This window comes from Loxodonta africana, chromosome 7, assembly GCF_030014295.1.
Source record: "Loxodonta africana isolate mLoxAfr1 chromosome 7, mLoxAfr1.hap2, whole genome shotgun sequence".
In the NCBI taxonomy this organism is placed as follows: domain Eukaryota; kingdom Metazoa; phylum Chordata; class Mammalia; order Proboscidea; family Elephantidae; genus Loxodonta; species Loxodonta africana.
Window position 1 is genome coordinate 95,974,673 of NC_087348.1, and position 21,752 is coordinate 95,996,424.

The following is a 21,752-nucleotide window of genomic DNA, read 5'->3' on the forward strand; positions in this document are numbered from 1 at the left end:
GGCTGGTGGATTTGAATTGCCAGCCTTTTGGTTAACAGCCATTGTACTGAAGGGCTGTGTAGATAAAGGTGCAGACTTGTCTAGTATTGGGACCAGCGAAGGAAGGAAGAGTGCTTTCCTTTGTCCTGAAGTACCTGTCACCCTGAGCAGCAGGGAGGAGCCGTCTGCCTTTGGAGGGCAGGTGCACAGGATGGGGGCTGCTTCTTGGGATGCTGTGGAGGGGATTCACCTATCAATATTGGCATTTTTCAGATCTGGGGTTCCCCAAGAACTTGGGATTGTCCCACAAATACCTACTACCAGTACCACATCCCTCCTTCTTCCCTCAGAGAAGCTGGCAGGTGGCTGAGCTGGAGACAGGACAGGCCCTGTGTGCGGGGTCCCCTTTGCACCCATCCTGCCTGCCCCTTTGGGAGAACACAGAAGTTGGAAAGGCTGAGACAGAGGAGGAGGAGATGGAGTGACCAGAGGCTTCAGGGGCTACCTCGTTGTACTGTAGGTGGAGGAGTTAAGTTTTGGCCCAAATGTCATGGACCCTCAAGATGTCAGACCTTAGGGACCAGTGAAAGGGGGCCTGAGGTGACACAGTCTTTCAGAGAGTCATGCTCAGAATCTCTCTCTAGACTCCTAGTCCAGTGTGCCTTCAAGGAAGACAAACTGGCAAACGCTACTACAATTCCCATTTTACAGATGAGGAAAATAGATTCCAAAGTAGAGAGGATTCATCTTTGCCTCTAGCCAAGAGAAGTACTGAGTTATTTCCTATTAAAATGAAAGTGCAGCAGACTGCACGTAAAACTTTTCTGGGTTCATGAGAGCAAGGATTCTGAGGTGATTTTTTTTTTTGTCAAGAGCGTGTGTTTAAGCCTACATATTATCTTGAGGAAGGAGAAGCCGCTGTCAGCCCTCTGGTGAGCGCCCACCTGGGATCTGAGTCTGTATGGAATCCGTTCTGCACCCGTTCAGACAAGGCAGACTCGGCAGCTCTCTCTGGCTTGCATTTCTAAGGACTTTATTGTTGTCCTGCTCCAACACCACAGTAAAAAGGGACCTGCAAGCTCCAGGCCTGTACCATGTGTCACCACAGCAAAAACATCACCCAGTTCAACACGTTCCCACCCCACCCCCAGACCTACTCACAAGATAAATATGTGTTACAAATTTTTATAAAGAAAAAAGAATAAATTAATAACTTAAGTGATTAGGCACCAACAGTGATTTGAAAAATTAAACGTCAATTTTAAATGGCAACAGGACAAAAACTTAAGACTGGGCTTCTACTAGCCCATTATTTTCTCTTCCCGACAAATAGCGACAATTATGTGCGAAATGATTCTAAATTTCAAGACACACGTAACCAACAAATACACAAGAACACACACCACCAAATATCACATGACGCCCTGTATCTCCAATGGGCCCCTCAGCAAGCAGCCCACTGTGGCCCCAGGCTCCAAGGAGTTTGGCCAAGTCCCAGAAAGATGGCCCCAGTAGGAGGCTTCTTTAGATCTCACATGGCCAGCTGCACTTCCTCCCCGCCCTCCATTTTATGGATGAAGGCCCAGAGAGAGGAAGGAAGTGCTAGTTTTCCTCTTGCTGTGCACTCTTCTTCCAGAGATCTGTCAAAGGGGCATGGGGGGGGGGTAGGGTAGGCCAAGGTCATTGTGTGAGGCTGTGGCCTTAGGCCAAGTGGAAAGAGTAAAGAGGCCAAAGGGCAGACTGGGGTTGAGCCCATGCTCCAATAAGTTCTGAACGGTTGTGCTTCTGTCCAAGGAATTGGGCATATTTTAATGATTTCAAACATGGAAGTTACCAAAATCAAGCTAGGGAGGGAACTGGGTTAACTGGCTAATGCTTATGGGTGCTGTTCATCCCTGGTGATCCAGACCCTCAAGGGAGAGGTGACAGAGCAGCAGGGAGTCCCCATTAAACAGCTGAGCATCAGTCCTAGAAGGGGTTTGAGACCATCTAATCTAACCACTCATTCCACAGATGGGCAAACCAGGGTCCTAAGAAACCATCTTCCTGTAGCACGTACTCATTCCCTTCTTTGCCCACTGTCCCTACTCTTCTTTAATCTTACAGAAGTGGAGATGTTAAGTGGGTGAGGGTGGCTGCTGCTTTGGGGAGCCCCAGGCAGGATGAGTCCTTGTGAGAGCTATGCTGGGTGAGAAGGCATCTCTATTCTGGGATTTCAGTCCTAGCCAGGCCACCAGGAGAGCTGGACTTCGACACACTGATAGGTCAAAGGACCAGTTTTTTGTTTTTTTTTTTAAATTGAGCCAACTTTTCCTTGTTTTGGGAGGTTAGGGAGCATCCTAGACATGGCTGGTAGTTTGGGGCTTGTGTGTCAGAGTCTCTGCTTTCAAGGCCAATATCCTTTTCTCTTGTACTTTCTCTACCCCAAACTCCACCCTAAGGGTTTCGGCAGTTAAAAGAATCAAGTGCTGAAAGGAGGGCTCCTTGGAGATTAGATTTGAACACCTGTTTCTGAACACTCCAGCCAGTTTCATGCACATCATGGTACACTCAGAAGAGGCTAACATTTGTATGGCACCCTGGTATCAGAAGGAGAAGCAGCTGGGGATAGAAACTGAGAGTATCAATACCTGGGCCCACCTGTAGCCTGCTGGGGTTGGGCAGAGTGAACCAGTACCCTGCACACCTGCCCAGTGTCAGCCACTGGTCCCACCACCAGTTCAGCTCTGGGAACACAGAGGCATGGGCCTATCACTTCTGAGTGGCTGGACCCATACTCCCAAAGGTCTTTCCCCAAAGCACAAGGTTCCCCAGGATGCTCCTGCTTTCAGGTACATCTTTTCCTAGAAATCTCCTTCCCCGATCTCCATCTTCCCCATCCATCATTTCCTGACTCCTACCCCTGGCACCGACCTCCCTGTAGAAGTAGTCTTTGCTTCCTCTGCACCCCATCAACATTTTAGGTCTCCCTCTCTTATGGTCATTACCAATATCTCATGCCCTTTTCCTCACTTGACTGTGACCTCGGGACAAGGTCTGAGTAATTCCTGTGTCCTTAGTGCCTAGCCCAGATCCTGGCCACAGCAGCCATTAATAAATGCTCGTTGAGTTCATCTGAACTGATGCTAGAAGAGGAGCTATTCTTGAGGAAATTTCTCCCAGGATGGAACATCTTAGGAAACGGTCAGGCCATTGGTCTGGTGAAGCATGAAGCGTGAAGCGTGCATCTGCGTGCACATGTGTATACACAGGAGGGACATGGTAGTCACACCCACCACACATAGCGGGAAGTCATTTTTTGGAGGAAGAAGGTCTATTTACCCCAGGGTAGGATGAAACGTCTCACTGCCCAGTTGCCTATGAAACTCTTGAAAATCTGGTTAAGAACTTTCAACTTAAAAATTCAGATACCACCCTCCCTTAGGCTTCAAAGAGCGAGCCTGGGGCAATGCTCTACCTCCCTTCAGTGGCTGGGATGGGAGGAGGTGGTCGCTGATCTGATAGCCTTCCAAGCCATGGAAGGAGAGGACTGGCCTGTCTCTTCCCTGTAGCCAAGTCTGAGTGCCACATGGCACCTGGAATGCTAGGGGGCAGCAAGCCTCAGGAGGGTCAGGTGAGGTAGAAAACACTCTAGGCCTGGCACCAGGCCAGACTTGCAACCAGTCCTGGAACTTGGCACAAAACCGAGCCAAACAGCACAGGCTGCCAGCAATACACACATGCTATCCTCTGGACACAGTTCCACACTGCTCTTTCCCCTCGAACTTCTTTACCTGTCGACCATCAATCCTCTGAACTGCCCTCCTATCATGCCACCATGCACTATGCTACACTTACAGACAGATCACTCTTTCACTCTGCTTCACTTTGCGTCCCCCACAGCTCCGCAGGTCCTTTCACTGTATTTCCCCACTTGCTGCACTGTGCCCCCACCGCCACAGACTGGCCTTAACCCCTGCATCTCACCCTCTGTCACACTGCCTCTGAGCCCTCCCCTGCTGCACAGCCCGCCTTGTGGTGACACACTTGATGTACCCACACACTGCCCTGTGCCTCTGCCAGTTCCTATCACAGGGTGACCCCGAATCCCGGCATCACTTCCATTCTACACCACACACCCTCTCTCTGCATGCCCCCACCCCTGCACACTGCAGGTTTTGCCCACAGCTCTCCATCAGCCTCCCCAAGCCACGCTGGCACTCTCACACTGTCTGCTGCATCGCCCTGCACGGGGCCAAGCCCTCTGCATCATGGTGCTCTCAGGCCTGGTGGGGCCTCTCAAGGAGGGGTTTAGCAGGACACTGTTTCAGAGCAGCATCAGAAAGTGGCACGGGGGCCTGTGGCTCAAGAGTTCTGGGGACCCTGACCCCACAGTGTCCTTGTCACCCCAATTTCCTAAGCCCTGGTCTTTCATCATCAGTCTTCTCTTCCTTTTGTCCTCTATCCTTCTGCCTCTCCCACCCCGCAGCAGCTACACTGCCACATCCTTGGCCTGAGAGTTGGGGATCACTACAGGTTGTCACCTGCCCTGCTGTGTCTGGGGATCTAATCCCTTTGCCCCTCAAGACCACCTTCGACCTTTCTTCTTGACTATTTCATCTTTTAGTGGCTTTTTCCTCTTCTTTATCAAGAAAAGCAGGGATGAAAAAGCCCATGCTCATTTTGGTCTGCTGGTCCTTGGCTCCCTGGGTCAGTGAGAGGACTTCTCTTCTGGGACTGAAGGAGAGGTAGGCCAGGTAGCCAGAGGGAAGATGGCTGAGGGCTGCGACTGAACGTGAGGTGTGGAATCTGGCTCAGACCCCCAACCCCTCCCTCCAACATCTGGTAGATATTCAGGTCTAAAGGGCAGAAAGAGGCTGAAGGATGCTTTTTGGCAATAGCTCCTAACTAAGGTGGATGGAGGCATAGCCATTACTGATAAAAATCAAAGGTGGGCCCAGAGTGGGCAGAGGAAGTGCCTCAATCAGGCCCTCACCTCCCAGGAGAAGGGTTCAGGGTCCCTGATGTCAAGTGCTTTGAAGGCTGAGAGTGGCGGAGTGGAAGAAGAGGTGGGTGGGAGGGGGCACTGGGAGCGAAGAGGGAGGGAGATGGGGAGAAGCCAGCACTGGAGATGTTGCCTCCTGGCCCCTCCCCGGGCTCAGTGGCCCCTGCGTCACAGCTTGGCGCCCTTGGAAGGCTCCGAGGACTGCCGCACGTCTGTCCACTCCTGCATGGTGTTCTGCAGGGCCTGGGTCTTCTCCTTGTCCACTTGAACGTAGTCCACTTTCTCGTCGGAAGTGACTGATGACGTGGATGGCTGAGGGACAGAATGGGAAAGTGGAAGTGGCTTTGAGTTAGTAGTAAGGTGGGGAGCTTCTCCAAGAGGAATGGAGGTGGGCCTCTGTCTGCCCTTCTGACCAGCCTCAGAGCTTGAACTCTTTTTTCTGAATGTAGCCTTTAAAACCTGAACTCCAAACTTATCATGCTTCCTGTTTGGTGCAATAGCCCTGTGCCAGCCCGTCCCTGGGAGCAGGTCCTTCCCTGGTTCTGGTGGATGGATCCAGGCCTTGATCTCTGCTTCCGCCCACATCCCTCTGGCCACTTATCCAGGGGAAGGAATTTGCTAGGTTCCAACATGCACCAGTCACAGGGCTTTACCTGTGTCCCCTTGGCGAACCCTCACAACCATCCTGTGAGTGGGAACAACATGGAGGCGGAGCTCCCAAGCTGCTGGCTACACTAGTTACCTGAGTGGGCTTCTAATGGAGGACTTCCCTAGGTCCAGAGTTCCTTCTGTAGATCGCTGCACCAATGGCGGCATTCTGGGACCTACCCAGAAAGTAAGTTTTCCTCAAAAAAGTGCTCAAGCCCAGAACACAAGATCCCCGAGTCTTGGATCTGTCACTAATTCACTTTGTTGTTGCTGGGTGCTGTCAAATTGATTCTGACTCCTAGCAGCCCCATGTGACAGAGTATTCACTTTGAGGCCCTGAGCAAATCATTGCTTCTGTGCTCACAAAGGATATCCAGTGGCCTTTTCCCACCTGTACAATGAGGGAAATGGACCACGTAATTAGGTTCTAGGGACCTAGGGTGCCAGTGCTCAGAGAGAGAGAGAATATGAGCCTTTAAGATCTAGACTAGAGCACAGCTGAGTCCAAGTGTTGGGCACAGGAACACGAGAGTGGCTGAATGCTGCTGTCCAGTGTTGAATGCACCTTGGCCCCCATGGATTCCCCCAGGGCCCTGGGAACATTCTCCGAGACTCCCCACCCCAGGCACCTTGCGGTGGGGGCTTGGAGAGTTCGGCTGGAAGTCCAGGGCCAGATAATCGACGCTGCCAGTGCTCTTCTTAGGGGCTGGACTGTTGGTGCCGCTGGGAACAGGAGATGCAGACACTGGGTTTTGCTAACACAAGGAGAAAACAACTGTTAGTGAGTTTAGGAAACAGGCTTCCCTGCCACCCAGAAAAACACATCTCGGGGAGTAAGAGCCAATTGTACTGAGTAGTCTACTCTGTACCATGCACTGTACTGTGACTTTTCATGTTATCTCATTTAAACAATCCTGGTATAAGCATTATTACTATTCATATATATATATATATATGTAAAAGATGAAATTGCGAAGTTCAGAGATGTAAAGTGACTTGCCCGTGGTCATACAGCTGGTGAGTGCTGGAGCAGGGATGGGAACCAGGTCTCTTTTCTGACCCCCAAACCTGTGCTAACCCCACTCTCCCATGCTGCCTCCCTTTTAGGGTATCAGGCCAGATGTCCTCTACCGTCTCTTTCCTGGCCGTGACCCAGCCTTCCCTTGCTAGCCTCCCAGTGATCACTTCCCAGGGAGGATGCACTTTTCCTTTCTGCATCCGATGCTGCACAGTTTTCTTCTGTTGTACCAAATCCACCTCTCTGAAACTCCCACCATGGCCTGGAGCAGGGGCAGAGCCGTACTGAAGCCGCTTGCTCCTTGTAGCCCCAGATCCTCAGAGGTCTGAACAGAGTTGCCTTATCTCCATGCCATACAAAGCCCCAGGTCTTTCACAGTTCTTCAAATGACACACTCTAGGGGCTTGTCTCCTGAGATGCACTGACTTGTCTAGGATTTTCCCAAAGTCTTAATCTAATGAGAGAGGTGATAGCCCAATGTACTGGTTTTCTGGTTGGTTGATTCGTTCATTCAATATTTATGCAACAACTACCAGGTGATGGGCAGCTACGACTTTTCATTGAAAATCTTGGGGAAAACATATCATGCTGTGCCTATCTCTTCCTCCATTATGGCCTTTACCACAGTTATGTACATGTCTGTTTCCCCACCACTAAGTAAATACTCAATAAAAGGTTACACTCACATACTTGGTCATGGTCATGGGAACCAAAGAATAAGGAAATGATTTTTAAAGATTTTAATAGGATAGAAGAAGGAAGCTAACTTTAAAGGATGCTCTTGTCATTCTATACATGCTCCTGGAAGCCGTTCTAAAAAACACCTGGCTAATCACTTGGCCTGCTCAGAAATCGTCTGTGGCCCCCCACCTAGACAGCATTCAGGTGTGCTTTGTGGTCTGGCTCCAGGCCAAGCCCACCCTTGCCCACCCTAGCTTCAGCCGCAGTTAACTACTTGCTCATTCTTCTCCACGCCCTGCACAGTTCCGACTTGGTGCCTCCTCCCTCTGCCCACCTTTTCCCCAGCCTGATCTGACCAACCCCCTGCAGCTGTTTCTCCACAGCATTCCTCTTCCAGGGCACTGATCATGTTACCTCTTGTCACAGCCATGACAGAGGCATGCTTCTCTGCTCTTTAAGACCATGACTTCCTTGAGGACAGGCGCCATGTCCTCCTTACCTCTGACAACCTGCAATCTGCTTGTGCTCAAGGAGGATTTGAGACATGATACTCAAATCACAAATAATACAGAAAGCCCCTGGGCCTAGGTGAGTTAGCTGAGCAGGGACGTAGGGAACTGAGAGGTGAGTCCTAGGGGACTATGATAGGAGTTATTCCTGCCAACCCCCAGAGGACTCACCATAGGGACATAGTTCTCTTCACTGTCTCCTGAGTCTGTGCTGGTGATGCTCTGCGTGGAGATGGGGCGGCAGTACTGAGAGGAGCTTGAGTTGAAGGTGTGGCTATTGTGAAGAAAAGAAGAGTAAATCCTGGGGAAGCCTCGGGGCTGCTGTTTTTAGCCTACAGCTTGGCCCCTGACACTTGCACACCCAGATCTTGGCTCTCAGAGCTTCACACTCCATTATCAGATAAAGATCTGGTAACAGCCTACTGGGTAGTGTGGCAGGGCCAGTATAATTATTTCCCTTTCATAAATGACGAAACCAAGTCCCAAGAGATAAAGAGATGATTGGCAAATGAGAACATCAGCACCAGAATCCAGCTTTCCTGACTCACAGGCCAGGGACCATTCTACTCCTCATTTCCCTTAATGGCCCTCCTCCAAGCTCCCTCTCCACAAGCAGACACTCACATGGCCCTAGACCAAGACTTGGTGACAGGTGATTTGAAGGGAAGCTCGTCGATGACAGTGTTGTTTCTCAGGTCAAGTGGTGTTGGCTTTGCTGAAGCAGAAACAGAAAGTCAAGCCATCAGCCAATAATAATGCTACCCATACACACATACACAGAACATCATACATATTTACAAGCATCTTCACATTCATTCCAGCTTTGCACAGGGAAACAGACTCAGCAAAGTTATGTATTTGCCCATGGTGATAGGCCTTGAAGTCAGGTCTTTAGACTGCAAATTCTGTATTTTTTCTACTTATCTACAGTAACTATATTTTCAGAATTCAAAATAGGGACACGTGGTCTGACAACAGATTTTCCCCCCAGGTTTGTGACTTTATATAAAGAGACAATATTTGAAATGGAGATGGTCACCATGACTACTTCCTGTTGTTCCTGGACCAGTGCTATGGGACCCACCAAAGAGGAAGGTAAATGCCATGAGGGCCCGAAGCTTCAATTCTACACGCTAAGATTTGAATTCCCTGTTAGCCAGACCAAGGGGGGGCACTGATCTCTGCCTGGCTGCCCTACCCCTCCCTCCAAATCTATGCTCTTGAACCAAGGCCAGTCGATGAGGTAGTGGCAGACCTGGAATTTGAACTCTGGTACTTCTTCTTGGTCTAAATGCATGGGACATAGATCTAACTTTATTGAACACCTGCTGTGTACCACAGTCAATTCTGGGAGTTAGGAATTACTATACCCATTTCACATATAAGAAAAGTGAGGCTCAGAGAATTTAAATGATCTATTTTTTATGCAAAGTCATATACCTAGAAAGTATTAGAAAAGGATTCTAACGCAGATCTACCTGACTTCAAAGCTCAAGCTTTTCTATTACATGATGTTGTACAGAGCCTTTTTAGATAATAAATGCTATACAAACATTACAAAGCACTTTTAGATACAGTATCTATGTCCTTCAGTGCATCTGGGAGATAAGTATTGTACTTCCCACTTCAGAGACGTGAAATGATTTGTCTACAACCGCATGCTGGCGGCAGAGCTGGAACCTGAACTGTCCTGTCCTCCCAATTCCTGCACTCCTGCCCGTCAGTGCTACTCCAGCAGCCAGTCCTGAGAGTGCCAGAGCACTGGGATAAATTTTGAAGTGTTTGTGTACGTGTGGGTGTGAGTGTGGAGGTGATTTAGGCCCCAGAAGCTACCACTTCTTTGAAAGAGAAGTCCAGGATCCACCTGATCCCAAGCAAATGGAATTAGTCCATGGACATTGTCCAGATATAGGACAGGGGAAAGAGTGGACTTACCTTTCCGGTCAGGTTTGAGGTTGCGGTTGACAGGGGGTGGCTGGATCTCACTTCCTCGACTGGGGCCTCGGTGCATAGGAAGGGCTGTGGAGGGGTAGCCAAGCGAGTCGAAGTGATGGGGCCCTGGGCTCATGGGGATATAGACGCCCTGGGAATTATCACCTGCTCGCTCCATGGCCACCATGGAGGAGGAACCTGGGTTCATGGGTACGTAGTTGTCTTCAGAATTGGTGCTATCCGATCGGCCCACAACTGTTTTCCCTGGCTAGGGAGAGGGAGAGTGAAAGAAATCCAGCTGTCACTAGTCAGATGAAACAATGAGGGAAGTGAGATTTTATATACAGGGCAAGAAAAGTCATGACTGAGTTAGCTGCACTGGGAAGACCAATTAAGAAAGCAGAGTGGGGGCAGAGAGAAATGAGGTCTGTGGGTCCCTTCTAGTTTCCATGATCTCTTGGGATCTACTTATAATTCGTGATCAATCTATAATGTAAAATATCCTTAGTGGCTGGGTTTACTGTGGTTTCTGGATGCCTAATCAAGACAGGGTATGACAAGCCATGGACTACATAGGCTTGGTTTAGGACCCGCCCTCCACCTCAAGTCCAGAGTCACCACTGGCAGGTCAGCATCTCAGACCCTGATCAGGGCAAGGAACATATGAGAAGTCTTGGCCCTAACAGGTGAGGTCTGGGGCCAGTTATGCCTCCCCAGTCCCGCTTTCAGTGCACCTGGGGCTTACTCCAGGCATCTAGGTGATCACCAAGCTGCAGTCAGAGCTGTCATAGAGTTGTGCAATGCAACAACCCTGCTATTTAGCAAATAAAAAAAAAATCAAATTCATTGCCATCGAGTCAATTCTGACTAATAGCAACTAGTAGAACTTCCCCACAGGGTTTCCAAGGAGCGACTGGTGGATTCGAACTGCCAACCTTTTGGTTAACAGCTGAGCTTTTAAACACTGCACCACCAGGGCTCTACTCCTGCTATATATACCCTCTTCCAAATCATGCCCTGTCTCCCCAGGCATACAGCTGAACTTCTCCTGCCTTGGTTACCTAACTTTCAGAGTTGGCCTGAAGCCAGGCCCCCGTCTTCTTGCCTGACACCTTGGATAACTGTGTCCAGCCCTGCCCAGACAGCAGCCTGGGATGCTGCACTCGAAACATAATTCTGCTACTTGGCTGGACTCTGAGTACCACCCCTTGCCTAGAGTCTCAAACTCTAGCATCTCTTCTCCAGGTGAGACCTCATGGGGAAGCATGCTGCCTTAGAAGATCCACTGTCCCAGGGCCTGGGTCCTCTGCGTCCTAGGCCTCCCTTTGCTACCTACAGGCTTGGGGAGCCTTGGAGCCCAGCCTACCTAAGTATATACATTTTCTCCAGACTAGTATATTTGTACGTTACTTGTTCAAAAACAGAACACAAGGTTCTGAATTGAGACAGGAACCTAGGTAGGATCCCAAGAGAAAGACGCCATTACTCTTTGGGGGTTGTGCTCTTAGGTCCACGGATCATGATCTTTAACTCACCCGAGCTAGCCTGAGGACCCCTGGCTAGACTCCACTCACCAGGCAAGAATTGACTCCATCACTCATGGACTCAGCAGACCGGCCTGCACTCTCTCTACCACGCTGGGGGTACTCGTAGGTCTCACAGGAAGAAGCTACGACGACAGAGGAAGGAAGATCCATATGCATTCACAACTGATCCAGGGCTGACACTTCCCCATACCCTCACCAGTGTTGCTCAGGGCCTTACTGACACTCTAGAAGATACTGCTCTCAATCCCAAGTGGTAAGGTATTACTTCTAGCAGATTACTCCCCAGCTCAAAAACTCCTCCCAGGCTTCCAGAACTTATTCCAGTGTCATCATCTGCAGAGAATCCCATCTTGACTACTCCTGCCCTCATCTGTGCACCTTTCCTTTAACTCCTACAGCACTTACCACCTGTTCCACTCATTTCAGATACCACCTATACTAATACTTACAAGAATAATAATACTTGTAATAATTTATGCACGTTGCTTTTATCTCCCCAACTAGACATGTGCACTCTGTGAAGGGCAGGGACATGTCTTATTTATATCCCTGTCATCCCAGTGCCAAAGCACGGGGTGATTGCTCAAATTGCTGACAGACTGAAAGACTGTGCAAAGGGTTCTGAACCAGGACTCAGGTCACCAGGGTCTGAGTCCCATCTCTGCCAGTGACTGACTAGGCAACCTTGAAATAGTCTCCTAACTACCATGGGCCTTCTGTGGCATGGAGACAGTGATGCTTTGTCCCATCTAGTGCTCAGGATCACCACATGCCTCAAAACAACAGGAAAAGGCTTCACAAGCTATAAAACAATATGCAAAATGAAACAAATTAACATTCTTTTAGTCTTTTATCAAACAGAGGAGGTTACATGCAAAGTTAAAATACTCTCAGTGGAAAACAAATGATGATAGAATTGAATTCAAACAGAAGTTCAGACTTAACCAAAAAGATCCAAGTGTGGTTTAGAAAATATTCAGAAGATCTGATCTTATTTTAATAGACTGTTAGTCCACATAGGTTTGGCTCCAGTTTGAACTGGTCCTCTAAATTAATTTTTGTAAATGTTTGGTTTGATTTATAAATGAATAAAATACTATGATTTGGACTTTTAAACCCGTAATATGTTGTATTGCGGTTAGCCAAGAATGTTCTAGCTCCCTTAGTAGAATATTAACTTCTCCAAGGCAGAGTCTGCTATACTCTTGCCATTGTAGACATCTGTTAATCGCCTCCAGTGAGTAGAAGATACCTAAACCTGTGAGTATAGTATCAGTGACCTAGGTGGTCCTTATGCTTCCCCTGGTCATGATGACCAAGGACTGGCAAACTGCCGAGAAACCCTAGGCTACCTACCTCCCTCTCCCTCTGGGTCTCACCTGGGGTTTATACTGACCTCGGTGAAGTCGGCTATTGTCCATTGCAGGGAGGGTATTGCGTCTGGGGATGGTGGCAGCGACAGAGACTGATCTACTATTTTCACTGATGGGGGGTCTCTGCTGAGGGCTGCCCCAACGAGGTGTTTCTGCCTGATTTGGCTTGGGGGGCCGGGGTGGAGGAGCTATGGCTGAGTCCCCAGGAGTGGCCACTGCCATGGCGTTGTGGTTCTTGTCCAGCGTGAATGTCCTAGGGATCTGGTAGGCTGAGAGTGGAGTGGTCGGAACATCCATATTGTCCACCAGAAGGTCCCCAAACTCCCGGCACAGGGTGTTGCTGGGTGTCTTGAAGGTGTACACATCCTCGTTATCTGTCTCAGAGCCTGTGAGGCTGCCCTTGGTGGGGCCATGAGAGGCCAGGCTCCGGGGGAGGTCGTAGGTACTGTCTCTGAATTCTGTATTGTGCCGGCTAGGCTTGGGAAGGCTATAGAAGCCATGGACTTGACCGCTGACCCCGTTGACACAGTGCCCATTGCCCTGGGCAAGTTTCTGTACGGCTGTGTCGCTCCTCATGAGAAATGAGGCCCTGGTGCCCTGAGAGAAGCTGGCACTCCTAAGAGAGAGAAAGAACGGAAAGGGCAGGCAGTCAGAGGAGGCCAGGACTAGCAAGTTCAAGTCAAATCTTCACGCAGTTGGGTGGTACGGGAGAAACACAGGCTGAGGTGTCAGGCAGACCTGAGATTTAGCTCAGATTTGCCATCTACTAGCTGTGTGATGTTAGGCAAGGCACTTTCTCTTTCTGAGCTTCAGTTTATGCATCTGCAAAATGGTGATTAGAAACATACTTTGAGGGCTGTTTAGAAATTAGATCTAGTGTATTTAGTATACAGATGTTCAATCAATGTTAGCATGTTTCTCTCCCCCCAGCTCCCAAATGGTGTGATTAACAGGGGCTGGTCTTACCTCCCAAACATATATCAATGAACCAGTTATACTGCCCATTTGTTCATTCATTCAGTAAGCATGTATTCAAATAAAAATCCCCATTTGTTTTAAGCACTACAGGATATATACATTTAAATACAAAGGATATGCAACTGGAAAGAACCTTTGATTTGGTATCAATCAGAAAACAGTCGTTTACCTCTCTGGGTCTCAGTTTTCCCACTGTAAAGTATACCAGAGCTCATGGGTCTTGATGTTGCCTATTATATATTTTCAAACGTAAGCCATAGATTTATCTTCCACCAGGTATTATGGTTTGTTGCAAGGCATTTAGAGGAGAAAACATCTGTTTTTAGAAGACTAAAAATCTAAAGGAAAAACGTTTTCCTGTTTGGGAACTATGTTCAGGATAGAAAAAGTTTTTATTATTTTTAAAAAATTTAAGTTTTAGGGAAATAAGGCAAGATTGAGCAATAAAAAAAGCTGGGAGTGGGGAGATTTGTGTTCAGGTTCCAGTACAGCTACTGATATGGTCTGTGAGCCTCACCAAGCCCCCCTTCCTAAGTGTTATCTAGTGTGTCTCAATGATTTCTGAGGATCCTTCTGCAAATAGCTAATGTGTCAGCTGCTAACCGAAAGGCTGCAGGTTTGTGTCTACCCAGAGGAGTCTCAGAAGAATGTCCTGGCAATATATTTAAAAAAAATCAGCCGCTGAAAATCCTGTGGAGCACATTTCTCCTCCGACATACATAGGGCCCATGCGTCGGAATCAGCTTTGGCCGCTGGTTTTGGTATCTGTCTCTGAAGCCTGACGTGCTTTTGCCTTTACAAGAGTGGTTTTCAAACTGGATTCTGTGTTCTGTGTAGGTGTCTGGGGGAACTGGAGGGTGAGGTTCTGAGCAGGTAGGGATCAAAGTCTGCTTTTTCATCTTTTATGATGCTTCATAAGATTTCATTTGGAAAAAAAAATTAAGAATCACTGTTCTAAAACCAGCCTTTACAGTAGTGACTCAGTCTTTTGGAGGCTAGAGACTTCTTCAAGAATCTCCCAGTCTTAGCAAGGAAAAATGAAGAAAACTAAAGATATAAAGGAAAGATTAGTCCAAAGGACTAATGGACCACATCTACCACGGCCTCCACCAGACTGAGTCCAGTAAAACTGAACGGTGCCCGGCTACCACCACTGACTGCTCTGACAGGGATCACAACAGAGGGTCCCGGACAGAGCTGGAGAAAAATGTAGAACAAAATTCTAACTCAAAAAGAAAGACCAGACCTGCCAGCCTGACAGAGACTGGAGAAGCCCTGAGAGTACGGCCCCCGGACACCCTTTCAGCTCAGTTATGAGGTCACTCCTGAGGTTCACCCTTCAGCCAAAGCCTGAACAGGCCCACGGAACAAAACAAGACCAAAGGGGCGCACCAGCCCTGGGGCAAAGACTGGAAGGCAGGAGGGAACAGAAAAACTGATAATAGGGAACACAGGGTTGAGAAGGGAGAGTGCTGACATGTCGTGGAGTTGTTAACCAATGTCATAGAACAATGTGTGTACTAACTGATGAGAAACTAGTTTGTTCTGTAAATCTTCATCTAAAGTACAATAAGAAAAAAAAAAAAAAAAAGAATCTCCCAGTCTTTTGGAGGCCATAGACTTCTTAAAGGATCTGATAAAAGCTCCTGGAGCTTCTTGCCAGAATAAGGCAAATCTCATATACATACAAATTTGCATGCTATTTTGGGGTGGTCGTAATTCTTTGAGGCCAGTCTATGAACTTCTGCCTTATAGAAACTCTCAGCTCATAGGGAGGTTGTTATTATTGATGTGGCCACCAGATGGTGGTAGACAATAGGGCCTCAAAAGCAGGAAGGGGAAACAAGTGTCCAGGCCAGGTTCCCTCTTATCTAAACTTGCATTCTTGATGGCTAGGAGTTCTATTTCAGTTCCCAAACCTTTACCCATCCTCCTTCCTAGGCCTCCATGTTCTTTCTTCTCCCTTTCCATTCCATTCCACACACAACCAAGCCAACAGCCATGGGCCTAGATAATTGAACATTTAGTCTCTAGACAATGTAGTACTTGGGGCAGAGGGTAGGGGGAGCCAATAGTAATGCTCCCAGACACATAGGGGCTTTTCATTCTGTCTTTTGGCATTTTCACCTGTCTGCTGAATGTGACGGTTGGATTTGTTCATTTAACAAGCTTTCACTGACATCCTACTTTCCATCTGGGCCCAGCACAGTGGATACAGAGATGCTTCCTGCCTTAGGAAGGAGGGGAGGTCACAGTGGTGGAAGAGGTGACATGCATTCAAATCATTACAGTCAAGTGGAGTGAGTAGGTTGCTGTTGACAGATTTATACACAAATATACTAACTCTCTATCACCCATCTGTCAGTTTGCTGTACTTTGGTGGCTTGTGTGTTGCTATGATGTTGGAAGCTATGCTGCCGGTATTTCAAATACCAGCAGGGTCATCTATGACCCTTTAGGTTAGAAACCAAAAAAAAAAAAAAAAACCAAACCTGTTGCCATCGAGTTGATTCCAACTCACAGCCACCCATAGGACAGAGTAGATCTGCCCCACAGGGTTTCCAAGGAGCATCTGGTGGATTCAAACTGCTGACCTTTTGGTTAGCAGCCATAGCACTTAACCACTGAGCCCCTAATTGGAAGACATTCAAAATACACAGTGCCTACAACAATGGACGTGATCATACCAAAGGTCGTGAAGATGGTACAGGACCCATTAATGTTTCATTCTGTTGTACGTGGGGTCTCCATGAATTGGATTAAACCGGATAGCAGCTGACAACAACAGTAACAAAATATTAACCCTCCCTGATGGTAGTGAAGAATGTCAGGAAAGGCTTCTTTAAAGACGTTACATGTGAGTGAGTCTGGAAGAATGAGCAGCAACCGGCCAGGCAACGGAGGGGAAAAGGTATTTCGGTTAGAGGCACAAAGAAGCAGAACACAACCTGGCAAGTTCAAGGAAATTAAAGCTGCTCAGGCTGGGGCAAGCATGTTAGATGGTAGGACTGAGAGATGAGAGTGGGCAGGTGTAGGGGCCAGGCCAGAACTGAAGGAAAGGTTTTAAGTTGGGGTTGGGGTTGAGGAGAGGATTATAGGTATCCCACAGTAACCTTAAATATATTCAAGAATGGACTCATCATTTACTCCTGAAATCTACTTCTGACTTTCCTGTCTTGGGAGAGGCATCGGTCACTCAAGAGAAAAACCTGGGAGTTATCCACATTATGATTTTTTGGTTACTATCCCTATCAGGGAAACCCTGGTAGTATAGTGGCTAAGAGCTACGGCTGCTAACCAAAAGGTCGGCAGTTCAAATCCACCAGGCACTTCTTCGAAACTCTGTGGGGCAGTTCTACTCTGTCCTGCAGGGTTGCTATGAGTCGGAATCGACTCAATGGCAACGGGTTTGGTTCCTGGTTTTTATCCCTATCAGTATCAGGTCCTATTAAGTTCACCTCAATTCAGATGCCCTTGGTTTTTCTTCTGGATTAATGAAAGGGCCTGGTAACTAGTCTCCCTGCCATTGGCCAGGCCCCTCAGATTCTTTCTACCTACCATTGACATTTAAAAATTTTCAATGCTGCCTCACTGCCTTTAGGACTAAACCCAAACTCCTAGGTTTATTCCAACTTCAACAGATTTGCTATCTTCTACCTACTTCCCCTTCCCATGCTAGGATCCACTCAGACCAAATTTTCCAGTGTTCCCAGTGCGTCTGACTTAGTGAAGCCTCTGGACCTTTTTTGAGTTGTTTGCTCTGTCTGGGAGACTTCTTACTTTGGGAAGCTCCTACTCCTATTTATTCTTCAAACTCAGCTTAAATGGCACATCTGTTTAAGTCATTTCGTATATCCTCTACCTCCAAGCATAATCAATCACTTGCTCAACTCTGTTCTTGAAGCAGGTAGCCATTATTATCTACATAATGTGCCATTGTTACTTGTCTCCTCCACCAGGCTGTGATTTCCACGAGGGAAGAAACTTGTGTTATTCATTCTTCTTTCCTCAGCACTCAGACAGGTGCTTGTCACACAGTAAACAATGAATACATATTTGTTGAAATAACAAATGAGTGAAAAAATAAATGAATAGAGGAAAGTGTTGGTGCTGCCATTCCCTTTCTTGAGCTTGGCCTGGTGCTCAGGCTCTAAACTCTTGGATCAGGAGATCGAAACCCTTCCTGTTGCTTCTGTTCCAACCTCCCTCCGTCCCGGCATTCTCCACACGAGCTCACAGAACTATTCTCTCATCCCTAAACATGTCCCACATAGTCTAAGATCCAGTCCTTGGCTTATATCATTCACTTCTCTCTGGAATGTTTTGTTGATGCATCATAATCTTACACAAAGTCTAAAATAAGCCTTTTTGCTCCACAAAGGTTTTACAGGTTCTCAGATTCCTTTTCCTATTTGATTACTCCTTTCTCTATACTCCCACAGCACTCTGTGCTTCCATCGTATCACTCATCTTTCTCTGCCTGTGTCAAAGTTATTTAGGTCTGTGTCTTTTCATTTCTACTGGACTGTGTGATCCTAGAAGGTAGGGGCTACATCTCGTACCCCAGTATAGTGTCCGGCACATGGTAGGTAACACCAGTGCATAGTAAAGAGAACTGATCGTAACTTCAAGAATCATGCGTAAGAGTGGACTAAGAGAAACAGACTTGCCCAAACTTACACACTTAGATGGTAGCAGAACTGGTTCTAGCACCCAGGTCTCTAGATTCTCTGCTCAAAGCCCACTGTTTACCCTTTGGGCAAGAATTAAGATGGGGAATTCTGAGCGCTCAGAATTCATGTGGCCTGTACTACTTTCATTTAAACCGTTACTGAGTACCTATGTTACCATGACATTCGGAGTTGCTTTTGTGGGATGGGTACTTGGGAAGCAGCGGATGCGGAGAGATGCTGAGTATAGAGGCTTTTCTTCCAGGGCTGTGGGCTAACCAAGGCCTCATAAAAAGTGCAAGCTACTGTGCCAGGCACAACACATGAGATGTCACTTTAAAAAAAAAAAAAACTTTTTTTTTTTTTTTTTTTTTAATAGTTTTGAGAGACAGGTATTACCCTTCATGTATCAGACGAGGAGAACAGTAAATGGCAGAGGGGAGCTCCCTGGTAGAGAAAGATGGATGGGAGAAAATACTTGCCTTCCCCAAGCTAGCAGCCCAATGCCTTTCCTTCCCGTTCTTGACTGCTAGCTGCTCCAGAAGCTGTTGGGGGATGGGAGCACATCACACTAGCTCTTGCATATGCTTTAGTCTTAATGTGAACCCCAGCATTCTGCCTCGGCTTTTAGGAATGGTTTCCTAGTCTTACTAGCCACGTCACTTTTCACCTGTTCTTTTGCATATTTTATATAACTTTATGTGAAGGTTTTTATAATTACTATACCATGATTTTGCTCTTTCCCACCCTACTGGACTCTTAAGTACCTTAGTGATGAAGGCCTCAGTTTGAATTTTAATGACTCTCTTCCATTTAAGAAAATCTACCGTGTAAATGCTTGTACGTAAACTAACCACCATTTAGTGTTCTAAAGCTGTCACTGGCAATCTGAAGAGGTCATTTGGACCGTCCACCTGCATTTGACCCATCCCAAATGGATTCTTCCTGTGAGGGAAGAAAACTCAGAAAAATCTGTCTCCTAATTTTTAAGAGGTGAGGTGATCTTTGTATCTCAAACCTTCTGGCTATGATTTTGAACTCACCTGTTCTCCGTGGTGATAGAGCAAAGCTGTGTATCTGACATTAAATAAGACTAAAAGTACCATATTCTTACTCTAGTCCATGGAAGCCACTAGGTGAATGAGTCGGGGAAACTTTGGGGATAGTTAATTATGGGTAAGCTCTCTACTGACATTTCCAGTTTTACCTTTCATCTACCTTTCTGTGGAATATTGCAGCAGGGGCAATGGTGTTTTCATTATGGAATCTCATCACTTAAAATTTCATGCCCCTCATCCCTCATTAGGGTTACGACTTTACAAGGCATGTGAATTATCACCTGTTATAGGTTTGTTCCTCTTTGAAATAAGACGACAGAGACTGGCTAGACTCTGGTCTGAGGCCCTGATGGCTGAAGGGCAAGATTAAATCCAGTGAAACTAATTTGTCTCCAAAGACAAAAAAGACTCTGCTGGTCTTGACACTGTCAGTACAAAACTCCTTCCATTGGCGATAGTCACTATTCTGAAGCTCAGTGGAAAAACGAGATTTTGAGAAGTCACTTTAGCAGGAGTACGTAACAGACTACCAAGGACTCGGAGAAAAGTGAAGTGGCTGTAACTGTAGTAAAAGTAATGACAAATAATTTACAGTTTTCTCTAAGGTACTTAATTTATTGTAGGCTTACGTCAGATTTCTCCATAAACGAAAGCAGGAATAGACAGAGAGCTGCGATGACTAGCCTCAGTAAGTACTATTTCACTGTATTAATCCATCCACACACACTTACGTCTACTCTGTGCTAGGCAGAGATGAATGACTTGGTTCTCTCCTCAAAGCCCCTACCCAAAAGTAACTTTATAGGATTACTGTGGAGATCAGATGAGACAACTAATGTCAAGGGCTTTGTAAACTACAAAGCATCATTCCTTCTCTTCTGGAGAACCTACTATGTAATGAAAATATCAGAGGCAGTGTTATCTGCCAATACTTGGCATTGTTCGCCTTTTTGATTTTAGCCATTCTGGTGGATGTGAAGCAAAATGTCCCTGTGGTTTTAATTTGTATTTCCTGATGATTGAGCATCTTTTCAAATGCTTACTGGCCATCCCTATATCTTTTATCATGAAATCTCTGCTCAAATCTTTTGTCCATTAAAAAAAAAATAGGTTGTTTGTCTTCACATCATTGAGTTGTGAAAGTTCTTTATATATGCCAGATACAAGTACTTTCTGGGATATGTATTATGAATATTTGTGACTTGTGTTTCATTTTCTGTGATTTGCCTTTCTTTTTTTCTATATTATCTTTCTTTACTGACTTCCCTATATTGTGTGCTGTCTCTCCCATCAACAAAGTTTGCACTTGTCTATCTAGTGATTTCCCCTCCCTCAAAACCATCAAAGATTTTTTTTTGTGTGTAAACTTTTTCTTGTATTTTTATAATAGTGGTCTCATACAATATTTGTCCTTTTGTGACTTATTCCACTCAGCATAATGCCCCCCAGATTCATCCTGTGAGATGTTTCACGGACTGATCGTTGTTCTTTATCGTTGCGTAGTATTCCATTGTGCGTATGTACCATAATTTGTTTATCCATTCATCTGTTGATGGGCACTTAGGTTGTTTCCAACTTTTTGCTACTGTGAATAATGCTGCAATGAACATGGGTGTGCATATGCCTACTTGTGTGACGGCTCTTATTTCTCTAAGTTATATTCGTAGGAGTCTGAGAGCTAGATCGTACGGTATTTCTATTTCTAGCTTTTTAAGGAGTCGCCATATCATTTTCACACAGTGGTTGTACCATTTTACTTTCCCACCAGCAGTGCATAAGAGCTCCAATCTCCCCACAACCTCTCCAACATTTGTTATTTTCTGTTTTTTTGACTAGTGTCAGTAATGTTGGGGTGAGATGGTATCTCACTGTAGCTTTGATTTGCATTTCTCTAATGGCTAATGATGGTGAACATTTCCTCCTGTGTCTTAGCTGCCTGAATGTCTTCTTTGGTGAAGTGTCTGTTCATATTCTTGGCCCATTTTTTAAATGGATTATTTGTCTTTTTGTTGTTGAAGTATTCTGTAAAAAAAAAAAAAAATTTTTTATTTTTATTTTTTTTTTACAGTATACTGTAAGATTTTAGAAATTAGACCCTTGTTGGCTATGTCAGAGCCAAAGAATTTTTCCCAGTCTGTAGGTTCCCTTTTTACTCTTCTGGTGAGGTCTTTTGATGAGCATAAGTGTTTAATTTTTAGGAGCTCCCAGTTATCCAGTTTACCTTCTCGTATTTATGCATTGTCAGTTATGGCTTATATTCTATTTATGCCATGTATTAGAGTCCCTAGTGTTGTCTCTATTTTTATTTACATAAACTTTACCATTTTAAGCTTTACATTTAGGTCACTGATCAATTTTGAGTTAGTTTTTGTATA

At 46.3% G+C, this 21,752-nt stretch overlaps 1 protein-coding gene across 2 annotated transcripts in view; it reads right to left on the reverse strand.

Annotated features, from left to right (window-relative positions):
- Positions 1-704: 704 nt before the first annotated feature.
- GAB2 (GRB2 associated binding protein 2) overlaps positions 705-21,752 on the reverse strand; it is a 191,300-nt gene continuing 170,252 nt past the window's right edge. For both annotated transcript variants that reach the window (XM_010598174.3, XM_064288752.1), the window contains exons 4-10: positions 12,695-13,287; positions 11,326-11,420; positions 9,755-10,019; positions 8,444-8,534; positions 7,991-8,093; positions 6,241-6,366; positions 705-5,275 (exon numbers count right to left, since the gene is read on the reverse strand). In XM_010598174.3, the coding sequence (XP_010596476.1) occupies positions 5,132-5,275; positions 6,241-6,366; positions 7,991-8,093; positions 8,444-8,534; positions 9,755-10,019; positions 11,326-11,420; positions 12,695-13,287 (1,417 nt within the window). In that variant the 3' untranslated portion in view covers positions 705-5,131. The remainder of the gene's footprint in view (positions 5,276-6,240; positions 6,367-7,990; positions 8,094-8,443; positions 8,535-9,754; positions 10,020-11,325; positions 11,421-12,694; positions 13,288-21,752) is intronic.